Genomic DNA, 15232 nt, shown 5'->3' on the forward strand with positions numbered 1-15232 from the left:
GTTTAGACAAGCGACAATGCCATTTTCACACACCTCTGCAGCAATGTAGGCTGGAATGACACTCAGCAATAGCTGCTCCTGCTGTTCCCGCTCACACTCCAGCTTGACGCGCTGTTCAATGCCCGTCCGCGTGCCATCGACAGTCCGATTGTGCGCCGCATCCGACATAATGCGGTAATAGAGGCCGGAAACGGAAGCGCTGGCCAGCATAACAATTTCGCCAAAGAGCTGCAATAATACGAAGAAAATACAATAAGGTCACAACACACTGAATGTGCACATAAACAAAAGCGGCAAATGGCATGTGGTTGGAATGGTTATATCGAAAAAAAAAACTAAACTAAGTGCATGTGTATACCAATTAACTATAAATTGAAACGAAATGCGACCCTCCAGATAGGGAACGATGGTGAAAGGCTCTGTGGAAGACAGTAGTTGAAATTTCTGAAACCAAGTTGCCTCCAGGCTTGCACATGACACGCATTCAGTGTCAAAGCTACTTTATTCCTTTGCAGTAATGGCGTTCAATTAGTCACAGGAGACTTAGAAACCTCTTCAATTAATTTTAGAAAACTGCAAAAACTGCATAGAGTGCTTAAACAAGAAGTAAACAAATTGGTCTTAAAAAAAAACAATGTTTAAAGATAAAAAAATTATATTAAAAAAAAGCTATTTCGAATTTCATGTTTTTCAACACTCATTGATTTTATTTGTCCGAAGCCGGAAGTTAACTACTTTAGATGGAAGTTCTGCTAATAAATTTGTCTAAGCCATAGCTCTACTCCTACTCAAATACTAATCCCAAAATAAATGAATAAGCTATTGCAATTGAAAAAGGCAGCCAACTAGAAACTTAGCATATAGAACTTAAATTTGATGCATTCCTTTGGTTCTTTTCAAATGCTGAAAGCAATATATTCATTTTTATAAACAAATATAGTCATTTGTATAACGACTTTGCAATGCTTGTAAAAGCTAAGATATATAACAAAGTATACAATTTCGGTGCTTTCATGGCAATGAAACCAAAACGTTTTTAAATGAATTTGTGCAGAAAAAACGAAGCTAACGTTATCCTTCTCTATTTTTTGTTCCTTACAAAAATATGTTTAGCAGATTCAGACAAACGACCGTAAACAGTTCTGAAAAATTCAACAGAAAAACAAAAACATTGATGCAGCACTTATTTTTAGCTTCCACTCAAACCTCCCTTATTTATTGTTACAATTCTGTCAATGTTGTTCTGCTGCAGTAAAATATTTCAGCGCATCAATTATTAAATCAACCACGTTCTCTTCACATCCAATCATTTATAAATTATGTTACGTGCGGAAATCTGGATTCATATTTGCCGTACATTTCAACATTTTTTTTAATAACAAATACTGTTGTAAAATGCAAAAAAAAAAACTGTCTGCTAATATTACACCACTGTGCCGGAATGCAGCTGTTACGCCAAAGAAATGTTTACGGCCGCCCACTCCTATCATCATCCAACGCTAATGCCAATCCTAGGGATGCAAACGGAAGACAAACTTACCATAGGAAGGTTGGGGGCGTAGTCAGCGCTGGTGCCGATTCTATAAACGATATGTATGGCGGTCATAAATAGTGCCAGGACGACAGAGACTGGCCAGGATATGGGCAGCATGGTGTGTATGCCCTATCAGAAAATAAACAATGCATTAGGCTCAAGCTCTAAACAAAAACACGGAGAGGAGCAATAGATGCGTTCGAGCGCTACTTACCAGGAACAATGCAAACATGGGCAGTGGAGCCAGCTCATCGCCCGTTATGGCCGCTATAGTCCCCAGCGAGAAGGTGGTAACAATGGCGAAGGCCAAAGCGGCAGCTGGTGAGCTCAGCACAGCCGGAAACTGCAGGGCCGTGAGTATCGAGGCCGATATAATGGTGGCCAGGGCCAAAAGCAGTGTCTGCAGCAGGTGCTACAAGCAAATAAATTAATATTGTGCCAAAGTCAAGTGGCTTCCGCCATCTCAAATGTCTTACCTGCTCGTAAACGAGACCAATTATTATGGACACGACACATGACACCAGCGATATGAGCAGCCCCGATCTGAAGAGCGATTTTCGCAGCCGTTGGCGATAGCGTGTGTATAAATCGTCCAAATGTATGTCTTCGGCTGCAATATATTAATAAAATGTGAAGTGACACTGCATTAGCATTCAGGCTAATGGGTTATTGCTTTATAGGTAAGAGTTTAGCCACAAATATGCGCAATTGCCGCAATTTAATATTTATTGTCAAGGTTTAGCATTTGACTTCTAGCTAAGTTGGCATTTATATTTGACATTTAGAAATGAAATACAATCAAACATACTACATTAAGTATACGCTTTTCCACGCAAGCAGAAAACCACATACGTCTAAATAATAGTTTTATAGCCCCCTGAACAGTGCACACCTGATAAGGTGAATGGGATTCGCTTAAAAAGACTTTTAAACTTTTTTTTAAAACAAGTTACCTTTAAACAATTTGAATAGATTTGAATTTAAAAGCATCCTTATAATATTAAACGTTGTTAAGTTTACAATTAAAAGAAAAACGATAGGGATTTATTTAAATAATAGAATAGAAATAATATTTCAGCTCATCAAGCTTTATCGATATTTTGTGGAAATGGAAATGGTTATCAAACCCAGCCCCAAAAACAATAAAAGCCAAAATGATTTAAAATATCATTCTTCTAACATTCCCCATTTTATGAACTTCCGACTTGGTTTCAAAATATTTGAATACATACTGTACAAATTTTCATGCATGCGTAGGTACTAGACCATTAGACAGTATAACTCAAACACCCCCCCCCCCCCCCTCCCCGACGGATTAAAATCGCAATTGGAGCACATACGAACAAAGACCATGAAGTCCATGTGTTTTCTTTTAATGGATTGCTTTCGAGCAGTCTAAATACAAACGAATCCCCTACAGGTGCTACGACTCTAATAAATTGCAATAATCAATAACTGCTGATGTATTATGGCAATAAATTGCTTGACTAAAAACTTATTAATTTAACATATTAGGGCTTTCGCAAACATACTTATCTTTAAAGAGCTTAGTATCTACTACAAATTATGAATATGGCCGCATTTCATTCAATTCGAAAATATATATATAAATGCAGTAAAAATTTAAAATTAGATTAAATTTTTTTTTTTTGCCTATTTAGATTATACGTTTTAGCCCAACATTTTTTTGAAATATGTATTACTTATACATGTCGTATGTCTCTGATATATTATTATCTTAAAATCTGAAGTAGACCCTAGCTAACAAGATGTAGATGTTCTTAGTGTAGTTTAATACATTAATCTTATTAATTATTATTTTTTGTAGCATTCATTTTGGGTAGGCAATTTTGAATGCATTGCAATTCTTTTAATTTTATATTTTGTATTTCTATTCTTCATTTACTTACTACTTTTCGCTGTGAGTGAGCAAATAAAATGGATCAAACTAGTCGAACTTTAAACATTACTGTGATTATATAGGCTAGTTTTTCGCGATACAAATAAATAAATAAATATTAAATAATTTTATTTCACATCAATGGACCCCAGTTCGCACCTATCACTATTTTCTTTATTATTTGATGTTCACAGCACTAATGCTTAAATAACATTTAACTATCATAAATTTGTGTCTTAAGCTCTGGCTTTAAGTTAAAATTGTCTGCAGTTAACGCTGTTATTTAGTTATTATGAACACGTCAGCATCGCAACTGGGAATATACGTCATGGCTTAGTTCACGCTCCAAATCACTTTATTGTAGGCAAACACACCACAAATTTGCATAAAATTGCCATTAACAAATAGTAAAACATACATACTCACACCAATGCAAACACTCAACTCTCAATGTGTTCATAAATCACAAACACCTCGCACACACACACACATAGCTGGCATTTATGAAGGTGATACATAACATCACAAATATCTCACGCAGCCGAGGCAAACCATTTAAATTAGCTTTTGTGGTGATGCTGTTGGTGTTGTTCTTCTTCTTCTCTTTTTTTTTTTTGTATATTGTAAACAAGCTGGCATGAAATCGATATTAAATGTTAATTGCTTGGTCGCCACTTAGCGGCTCTTAAAGTGTTTGATTTATTTATTAATAGCATTGAAAGCAACGCACACACACTTCGTAGCATACTTTTGAGCGTTTTTAATTTTATCAACATCCGCACGCAAACGCACACGCACACATATTCACTCAACCAGTTGAGTGTTATTTTTGTAAAATTTGCATTTACATTTATCGACAGACGTCTTTTCTGTCCATTGATTTTATGGAGTTATTTTTAAATAAGCAACAACCTGGGCCAACAAATAATCCAATAACAACAACGCCAGCCGAAAAGCAAATACCTGCCAAAGGCCATTCAAAATGATCAAGTTAATGTTAAAGTATGCCCCTGTCGGTCTCTGTTACTGTTGACAATTAACTTACGCTGGCAGACATGAGGATAGACAGACAGACGGACATACAGACAGACAGGCCGCCTAGTGAGATTGTGGCGGCCCAAATGTCATGGTTATTAATGAAGCAAAATTTACCAAATTAAGCGCAGACTGTGCAAACACATTTATTGTGGGCTTGCGTGCGCGTGTGTGTGTGTGTGTTAGCACCACAAAACACACATTTGTGCTCACACACATGTATTTAGGAAGGAAAGCTAATGAGCACTGATGAAAATGTCTAGAGTATTTGTCAACATGCAGCTGTAGTGTGCTCGGTGTGAGAGGATCCATCAACAATTTAGTTTTGATTACCGACCTGTCGACATACGAGTGTTTAGAGTGAGGGTTATTTACATTTGGTCGAGGTTTGTGCAAAGAAATATATTTTAGAACTATTCCTATAAGGCAGAAAAATTAGTCATTTAGTTGATAAAATGCTGAATGCGGTTTATTTGTGCATATTCTTATGTAGCCTGCAAAAGTTTCAACATAAAAATAAGAAAAAATATATCAAAATGCAATTTAACAATGGCTCTGATGTTTTGCAGAAATGTTTCTTACTGATGTATATACTTTATGAAGCAAGAAACAATTTATGAAGAATATAAAAAAGACTACTCTTATAAAATTCAATTCAACAAGAATCACGTTGTATATACTGCTATATTAAATGAACATTTTATATCAAATGATAACATTTCTTTATCAAACTTTTAAGGACAACTAATCATTTGTATGTATGATCAACTCGTTTTAATCAACTTTCAAAAGCATTTATTTTAAATCCAGTTACAAGTCCGAGTTCTCTGGCTTTGTCTATCAAATAAGTTTAAATGTCATAAGCTTTCCAGCTGTATGTTGTGATTGAGACAAATGTTCCATAACTAATATATAAATAATGTCAGCTTAGACTTTAATATTGTATATTTATTGTTGAAGTCAATAAAAAATATTATTGTATTATTAAAAAAACAACGAGATAAGAACTGCTTACAGAATACATTTAAATTATTATTATTAATAAACTTACTGCAAGTCTTTATTGTGGGAACGCGTTGGCGTATAAAAGTCCTCACTTAACCGCAAACCTTCTCACGCATTAGGCCCACTCTTATCGCTCAGCAGCCGCGGATAAGTGAAAAATTCTGCATGTGCCCGATTGGGGAAATAATCGTAAAAAAGAACTCACGCTCAAGCGACACTTTTTATTTTCTGCAATCAAACAGAAATTCCTTTGACATGAACTGAAAATGCTCGTTACAACAACTGAGTGCGTTAGTGTGCGTGCGTGTGGCATCACACATACTAACATATGTACATACAATGACATCCTGTTGGCTGCTGTGCTTCACGTGACTGCTGCGTTTTAGCTCATAAAAAATAAAGCGGCTAAAGAGAAACAGTTGAAGACGCCAACGATAACGTTGAGGGAATGTTGAATGCATAGCTTCTGGCATAGATTTTATTCCATCCTGTCGTGAATTGAAAGCCGTCATGGCTTTCCACAGTTTCATGTGATTAAGTGCGAATGTGTGCAGACATATGTCAAGGCATGTTTGGAAAAGCAAAGTTAAAAGAAGTGGCCAGAGTCGGCTACCATCGCAATTTATTTGAGCTACAAACGAAAATGTAGACTTTCAACAAATTATATTTGTTTTTTTTTTTATATATTTTACTTTCTTTCCACTACTGCTCGCATTTTGCGTCTAATTTTAAATTTTAGAAATATTAGAGTTTAAAAAATCCCTGACCTGAGTTGATAAATGTCGAAAAGCAACCTCAGCGGATTTAAATAAAATTTAAAAATAATCTCCCCTATTGATAGTGTTCTCAGTATATCCAAACAACATTCTTTATCAAGAAAAGACAACATACAGATAAAAAATCGTTCATATTATTACAAAAACATATATAATTAAGTTATTTGTTTAATCATATCTTTTTTCGCTAATAAACAACAAGTATTTGGATTCATGTTCTTGAACCTCAAACTAGTTATTCTTTTTTAAATTGGACTTTGAGATATTTTATTGTTTTATCTGTTTTGTCTCAGCATACATAGTTAGTTGATAAACCTTTAACCAATTTTGCAGCTCTTATATAAAGCATTTATTAACATCCTTCTCTTAAGCAAAAAGCCGACTGTTGCAGCGCACAACACAAAATACAAGTCCAAGTTAAATTGTGTCAGTCGGATTTGATTGCTGCTCAAATGTATTTAGCTGAGATTTTCTTCGTTCCTTTATTACGCTTATACCATACATGCGTATATGTGTGTATGCTTTTTAGATACTTTATGTGAAATGAAAAAATTCTAGAGCTGTTAAATCTATTGCAAAAATGTGCAGATGCCAGCGGCTTGACTACGTGTACAAATATGTGAAACGTTTTGTAGATCAAAGAATGTGTATAGATGCGTTCAATTACTGAAATATTTTCAGTGCGTCAATATAAGTGAATTTCATTATATCTGTTCATAACGTTGATTTCGCATTGAGTTGGTTGCATTACACAGATGTACATATATGTATATATATATATATATGTAAGATATATGTATTTGAGTATTCATAGTAAAGCCGATTAAAATGTTTACATTTAAGTTATCATTAAAAAAAAACATGTAAAAGAATATTACAAACTGGAATTTTCTTTGTCGAGCTGACTCAACAATGGACTGCGGGCAACTGCCAACATAGCTAACATGGCTCCGATTATATGACGAATCTCCAACCCCAACTCTATTAACAATTCGTAATAATTAGCGATTAAGTTTTAATACTATTAAAAGCACACGACAATCTTGTTGTTCCAATTTTCATCTACTAAAGCAAATAAAAAAGAGTATGTCTTTCAGGTATTTTCTATCACAGCTAGTTAAAACCACTATAGAAACAGCAAATTGGTTTTGGCTCACATGACATCATATTTTATCCAAACAAAACAACAATCTTCCAAATGTCTATATAAAAGAAAAAATAAAAAATCTGAAAGAGTAGGTAGAGTAAGTATTCCCAATTGATTCAAATTAGAGCATATGTTGCACAATTATAATTATAATTACTATATTGAAATTTATTTAACTGCTCAAAAGCATTAAACCTAATAAGAAGACGAACCTACAGTCGGACTAGTGGCTATATGGACCCATCCAATTGCGAATATGATTTATATACGTAAAATGAGCTTCTCGCAACGTTTTCTTTTATACTTTGAATAAAACGAGCCACAGCCGCAGCATACCTTAACAGAAAAAGCAAACGTAATCGATGCCGCCAACATTCAACAGCTCAAAAGTAGGCAACACTTTTGCCAGGATTCTCATGTTCGTATTACGTATACGCTGCGAAAGCCGCATATAGATGTGAGAAAAGTAAATATGCAGCAGTCGAAAATTAAACTCACAATAAAAACTACAAGTGGACTACACTATTACATGCCAGCAGCCACCTGCCACCGCTAGCCACCGCATACCCGCCAGCTGCTGCAACATTGTAAATTATATTCAGCTGCACGCAATAAGCCGACAGAAGCATCGCAAGCCCGCTCACCAAAACGTGTGCAGCCTAACAACAACAAACGCGCCAACAACACAGACCACAACGGCAACACCAAAGTGGCTTTAGCTCTTTGGCTCTGACCATGCCGCACACGTATTAGGCACTGTGATTTGTATGCGAGGCATTCTAGTGGATTTGCGGCAGACGGCGAGCTTGCTGCACGTTATTTTCATCTAAGCTATTTATTTATTATTTAAATTTATTGATCTTTCATGGTTCGCTATCAGTTGTAAACTTTAATCAAATTTAATCATGCATTTGTAATTTGCCTTTGTTACAACATTTTTAAAGTTGTCGGCAAACTTTTAGTGCTCAAAACATTTTTCAAGTGCGTACAAAATGTTATGCAAATTATATTTTTATTTTAACAGCATGTGCGCCGTGCCGGCCAGACCCACAGTATTTCATGGCAGACATTTTTTTGTGAATTGCCGCAAATATTTTAATGTTCAGCCAAAAGTTCGCTCCAACTTCTACGTGTTTCCATGTTTAATATAGATTTATGAGCTGGCCTTGTAAGACAATTTTAGGCAAATACAGCTGCACAGAAAAATCATAAGAAACTTTTCTTTTCTTTAACTCATGAGTTTTTATATAACTCAAGTTAAATACTGGAACAATTGTTTCTTTTGTTTCGAAATTATCATTCATATGGCAAATACGGCTTTCGCGGCAAGAAGAAAAACTTTTCTATCTTCGTTGAATTCGGTTGGCAATGCTAAGGGGCAGAATGTTTATTTTTAAACATACATACTATGTAAAGCTTTTATAGGATAGTTTAGCTTAGCGATAAAACAGCTCATGCTAAGGTGTATAGTATTGTGCTGGATGATGGCTATTTCTTGACTGAAGCAACAGCAGGAAAAATCAGAGCCTATTCCACCACATCTAACACATTTGTCTTTGTAGGCTCTGCAGTTGCTTGTATTATTACGCCCTCCACTTTAAATCATCGCTAAATAGAATTGCTAAAAAGTTATTCATGAGTCCAGCTTCTTCGTTTAATTATAATTAAATTATATTAAAATTTTCCCATTTGTCTATTCTCTTATCTTATCTTAATTACAATTTTTGCTCAAGTGAAATATTCGATGCGTAGCTAGCCAGGTCCATAAACAAATGAAATGAGTCGAGCTAAGCAATTAAATTAAAACACTGAGCTTATCTTCCCATTTTAAGAGCCTTCCATCCCAAGTTAATCACAAACCAGATCCCTTGCCCAAACAATTCTGTAATTATATACGAAAGCTTTATTGCATTTCACCTTGATGAGAGGTCGGACCTCTGCCCGAATTGTGCGAATGTGTTTTATTTTATTTTCAGTTAATTTTCGGTGTCTGGTTGCATTTTTATGACTGTGGTAGCTGACACGGGAACCCAATTGCCAAATAAATCAGCCGCTCTGTTTAACTGGCGGACAAGAGTAATCAACAGTTTGGTGCCATGAATAATGTGCTCGCCTGCCGAAAGCCAAAAACCAGTTGACGATCTGCAGATGTCAGCCACAAAAATTGACACTGCGCATTAAGGACGACACAGCCCAAGCGAACGAAACAATAATAACAAACAGGAAGAGGGGGACGTGGCAGGTGTTGATGGCGATGCCGTCGGCGGCATGTCAAAGCTTCGTATTAATCAAGGTGCATAGTCGATGTGAGCACGGCCCTGGGAGAAATTGGCAACACAAATTTAGTGGAGTGACGTGCGACTGAAAAAGGGGGACAGAAGCTTAAACGTGGAGAGGGGCCAGGTTGAAGGGCAAGGCGACAACTCACGTATTTCTGTAGTTTTTCTTTAGCTATTGTGCGACATTTTTCCGCTGTCAGGCTGGTTCTGCTCATTTTTTATACCCTTATCTTCGGGTAAAAGGGTATATTTCATTTGGCAATAACAATGCCAACACAAAAAATGAAGAAAGTTTCTTGGATCCGATAATTCATAATAATATTTATTTTAAGTCACCTGTCCAAACCATTTAAGGTAAATGAGAGATCGATCCACAATTGGAAAGAAGCAACTTTTGTGAACAAACCGAACTGCGAATAATGTAATACAGAGTATCTAGCCTTGGCACACCCGAAGGCAACAGTTTGGACTTTTTCTCATTTTTTTCGTTGCGTGTGTAAGGCGTGAAAGGCTAATGGCTACTCTGCCTGCGTATGTTTGTGCGTGTCACGTTGTGCAGTTCTCGTAAAAGTCTATAAATAATGATGCGTGGCACAAGACAAAAAGCCATAGGACTTGGAATTGCTGCCTAGGTGGGTATGAGCACTATATTGCTTCGGCGTCACTTTGTTTCTTTCAGCTGTGGTCGCCAGGAAGCAAGTCAATCTGCTATTAGAGCCGCACCGTTAAGCTTTCAATTTTGGAAATGGATACACATAGTTTGTCTTTGAGGTATCCTTGCGACCATTTATTGCCCTCTTTCCTTACTTCAAGGTGTGCAAAATTTGTTTTCCCTTTCCTTTTTTTCTTGTTTTTTCTTCATTTTGATGAACCTGAGGTGTCAATGCCAGACGGATGTACACGAGGACGGCGCAAGCGTTCTTTCGAGATTGGTGAAACAGCAACAATATGTTTTGATTGCTCCAGCACGTTTGCAATAAACAATAAAAAGAAATTGCTTATTCAGAATCATAACTTATTTTATTTTATGAAATGCGACAAACAGCCCCCACAATTGCTGAGCTAAGTAGAATTGAAAGGATATAGAATTGGAAAAAAAAAGCGTTACCCATTGCAAAATAAAATCGATAACAAGCGGTCACAATACCTAAAAGAAATTTTATTTTTGCTTTTAAAGCTAGATGTTTGAGACAAATTTGTGTTGTTATTGCTTCTGAACTCAAATTATATTTTCAAGTCCGTTACTAAAATATGGGATAAGCGAAAGGTAGAGGTTAACAACAGTCATAATTATAGTCGAATTACTAATTTTTAACAAATAATTAAGCTCTATTCGATCAAGCTTTGTTCGGTATGTCAATTTCCTGAATATATGTAGCTAGAAATTGTGAAATTTTAGAATATCGATGGAAATGGAAAGCGCCTTTTATTGGTGGAGAGATCGTCTTGTTTTTTTTAAATATTTTTAAAAAACAATTCATCAAATATCGTTTTTATATCTTCGTGAAACTGAATTATTGGCCCATTTTAATTGCATGCTATGAAACGGCATAAGAATTGTGTTTGGTAATGAACTATTTTTATTTGCTTTATCAATTATCGACATGTTCTATTAAAAATATGGTTTCTAATGATGGATAAGCAGAACAGCACTAAAAATGTAAATAAAGAATATTTTGTTACGTTAAACGGAAAATTTTTTCTATTTGATTTATAAATCGGGTTGAACAGTCCTATTGTAACATAACACCCGTTGTTTTGAGCACAAAAGCTAACTAATTAAGTAATCAATACCAACAATAGCCACTCAGGTCAAACAAAGTAAATACTAGCTGACAACTTGGTGAAATATTGTAATTTCAGGTCTTTTAAAATCATTTCCTGATTTAAAAAATATAACCAAGTTTAAAGATGGAAAGAGCTTGAATGAATTATTCCCCTATGAGATTAAAACTTGAGAGGACTTACATATCATTAAGTATTTAAAGAAACTTAATTCATATTTGCCAGACATATCCAATTATGCGTACTAATTGCTTATCTGGTAATCGAAATTTCTGTAAATACTATGTGCAACGTTATTGAACATTCAAAGTAAGGGCGACCCACGCCTCCAGAAGGCGGTCATGGGCGGGTTGCCCGCGGCACTTTCGCACAATTTGCTCGCTCTTTAACGCATTGAGTTACAATAGCTTTGGGGCAAACCACTGATGAGGAACTTAAGTATTCGCAATGTAAATTTAATAAGAGCAATCATTGTGGTTGCCTGCGAGGAGCGAGCCTTAAAATTGGTTTTACTGCTAGCAGCAATCCCAATCAGTTCGTTATAAAAATGTGATTTCTTATGCCAACTCTTTTTCTAAGCGGTACTACAAGCAAATCAAAGCTGTAGCCATCCACATGTATATATGCATTTATGTATTTATTTCAGATATTTGCCTGAGCATATATTATACGACAACAATAATAGCAATAACAAAAGCAAGAGGCAGAGCCAGAGCCAGAGCGTTCACAATGCCAGGCAGCATTTTCACTGTCAAAGCAATTTGCATGATTTTTTGCAATTTCGATCGCTTTATTTTTGCGGGCCGAATACACTACCTCAGACAATTTCAAGCGCTAAAAACGTGCACACATATATGTATATACATACTATATGTATGCAGCACCCTTAACCCCAGCATATGAATCTGCTATTATTGTCAGAATTTTCTTGCCTCTACTCGTACGTTTATATGCCGCGTTGAGTGACATAAATCTCATATCGGTTAGGCCAAGCTCTCCAGATGAATGACACAGACACCCGTAGCCATTTCCATTTCCATTCCCGTGCTCGTACCCGTATGCACAATGAATGTCAACCTGTATAGAGTTAAGGCCTGGGGCGGAGTGGGACTTATACATATATATGTGTGTGTGAAAGCATTCAGCCATTGTGTGAGTGTGTGTGGCATAATGAGCCAGACGGGCAGATTGCAGATAGGTGTGGAACGACTGCCTCATTTTGTATGCAAGTTGCATTCATTTGAATTTCTATTTACTAGATTGCGTTCTCTGTTCACTTTTTCGAGAATACCTTATTTTTTGCAAATTCTCGGCAGCCTCTCCTACAATGTAACGACCTACATACAAATGTAACTTTTAGTATGATATTTTAAACAAAAAATGCGAATTGCACGAACTATTGCTGAAAGCCAACAACCAACATAATAAGGAAAACACTAGCAATTTCGCATAATTTATTACATGATTGGATTCTAACGGTTTCGACTTGCTTGCAATAAATAAAAGATACCTTGATGTGTAATATGTATGATTCGTTCTATGAACCAAAATTTAGAAATTAAATACTATTTGCAAAATGTAAAACAAAAAGAATTATATTATTTTCAATTCCTAGAACACTTTCTAACCTTCCATTATTCATATAACCAAATATTCTAATAATTAAATGGTAATAATGCTTGTAATAATTCCTTAACTATTCATTTTAAGCAATCTTTGAATTCCTATATTTTTTTTTGGCAACATTTGTAAATAACTCATATAATAATTAAGGTCATTCCTTTAGATGTGAACTCAACCACATCTGTTTTAGAATAGATTTAATACGAAAATACTTAATATGTTAGTACAATAACGAATTAAAAGTGGATTGGGATATTGCTAAAAGATTAAAATTTTAAATAATAGTAATTAGTGAACACATAGAGAAGTTTAAGAATTGTTTGACAAACAGTGACAAAAATACGGTCGACTCGGAAATTATTATATAAGGATTAACAATTTTCTTACTTGTAATCTATTTAAATTTTAATTGGTAATTCTCAAGTCCTTTTTCCGAACTGCGATTTGAATTCTGATTTAGAATTTAGATCGTAATACTCAAAAAACAAAAAAAACGTCAATTCTTTCGTTAAGGTAACACATTAATATTTGTACAATTCCTGCATACTTAAATCACGATTGCAATTCTCATTTAATTCTTTTGGGATTTGGGATTGCTTCTCTGAAATGCCATTTTTATGGACTTATTCAACATCGATTGGGCTTGATTTCGTCATACCTAAGAAGATAGAGATGTCAAGAGCATAAGGTGTTGTTTTCTATTTAACTCAGCTTTTCCTCAAGGACCAACACAAGAAATTGTACATTTTGTTCATCCCCAGCTATTTTTGTGGCTACCCATTTCCACAACGGACGTCCCTTTTGTAGAAAATAATGAATAGAAATTGTGATAATTTCGTATTTATTATCCACAATGGCGCTTGCTTACATTTCCTCCCGCAATTAACACTCAAATCGATGATTTTAACACATTTAGCTCGTTGAATCGTTTTCTTATCGTGGCTAGCCCATCATTTACAGCCCAATCAATTGAGAACTTTGCCATCAATCGCAAAGCAATCACAGTAAAAAATATAGACTCACCCACAAACACAGATAAAGCTCACACACACACACACACACACACCAACAAACATCGAGAGCAAGTAAATGGCAAACCAATTTAAGGCCAGGGCGTTGCGCAGTTTATTGTGGCATGGTCGCTTCAAAAGGCGGCTCCATCAACAGCCAAGTCAGAGCCAGGCACAGTTTCAGCAGCTGAATAAACAGCAATAGCAACAACAACAACAACAATAACAAGAGCAGCGCCAAAATAACAACAACGTGTTGATGATGGCAACAACGCCAATGACGCCGATGATGAACACTATGGGTACGATGGGGATGGGGAGGGAGCACAGAAAACGCTGAACACCGTTTCATCGACACTTTTTCATTGAATTCAATTAAAAGGCGAAATTGAAAATTGAAATTCAATTAAGATGCTATAAATACGATGCAAGGAAGGGGGTAGATGCAGAGAAACAGTAAAAGCATTCTCGCATACAACGCAGACACACATCCAACGATGATAGATGAGCTGTTAGTTGGTTGGGTCATCAAAGGAATGCTCCATATGTGGCATGCATCGCATACTCGTGTGATGTGACCATATTCCTTCTTTTGTTGTTGTTGTTGTTTGCATTGGCTTGAGATTTTTTCCACTGGCTTGTTAGCGCGACATCAATACTATGGTTACTCAATTCGATGGCAAATAAATTGAAACCGCAATCAATCATTTACACACCCATATGGCCTCTTTGGCAATCTCCTAATGAAGTGAATTAGATGTGTAATTATAGAGCAGGACATTAGTTTTTGCAGGCTCATCAATTTATTGTCGTTCTGTAAAAATGTGGCATTAAAAATATTGCATTTCTTGAACAAATACAAGCGAGAAATGCTTTCTAAGTTCACTAAAAGTTAAGAAATTAAAGCTCAAATATAATCAAGACACTGTTCATTTATCTAGTATTTATTTCTTCAATTGCTCGGAATGTATTTATCGAAAATTTCCCGGAACTGTTACGATTACTTTACTGACACTTATTTAAATAGTTCATCATTATTTACCAAAGGATTCTTCAAATGTCAGCCTTATGATGTGGATAGCTTCTATCCAATCAAATAAAGCCAAATCAGAGTGCCTTCTCAACTTGCTATTCTGCT

The 15232-nt window shown here is 35.6% G+C and overlaps 1 protein-coding gene across 2 annotated transcripts in view; it reads right to left on the reverse strand.

Annotated features, from left to right (window-relative positions):
- The window catches only part of LOC115622182 (adenylate cyclase type 2), a 62564-nt gene that overhangs the window by 15319 nt on the left and 32013 nt on the right, over positions 1-15232 (reverse strand). For both annotated transcript variants that reach the window (XM_030516072.1, XM_030516071.1), the window contains exons 3-6: positions 2011-2144; positions 1749-1946; positions 1541-1663; positions 34-228 (exon numbers count right to left, since the gene is read on the reverse strand). In XM_030516072.1, coding sequence (XP_030371932.1) covers positions 34-228; positions 1541-1663; positions 1749-1946; positions 2011-2144 — 650 coding nt within the window. The remainder of the gene's footprint in view (positions 1-33; positions 229-1540; positions 1664-1748; positions 1947-2010; positions 2145-15232) is intronic.

This window comes from Scaptodrosophila lebanonensis, unplaced genomic scaffold (assembly GCF_003285725.1).
Source record: "Scaptodrosophila lebanonensis strain 11010-0011.00,11010-0021.00 unplaced genomic scaffold, SlebRS2 tig00000043-arrow-pilon, whole genome shotgun sequence".
Taxonomy (NCBI): domain Eukaryota; kingdom Metazoa; phylum Arthropoda; class Insecta; order Diptera; family Drosophilidae; genus Scaptodrosophila; species Scaptodrosophila lebanonensis.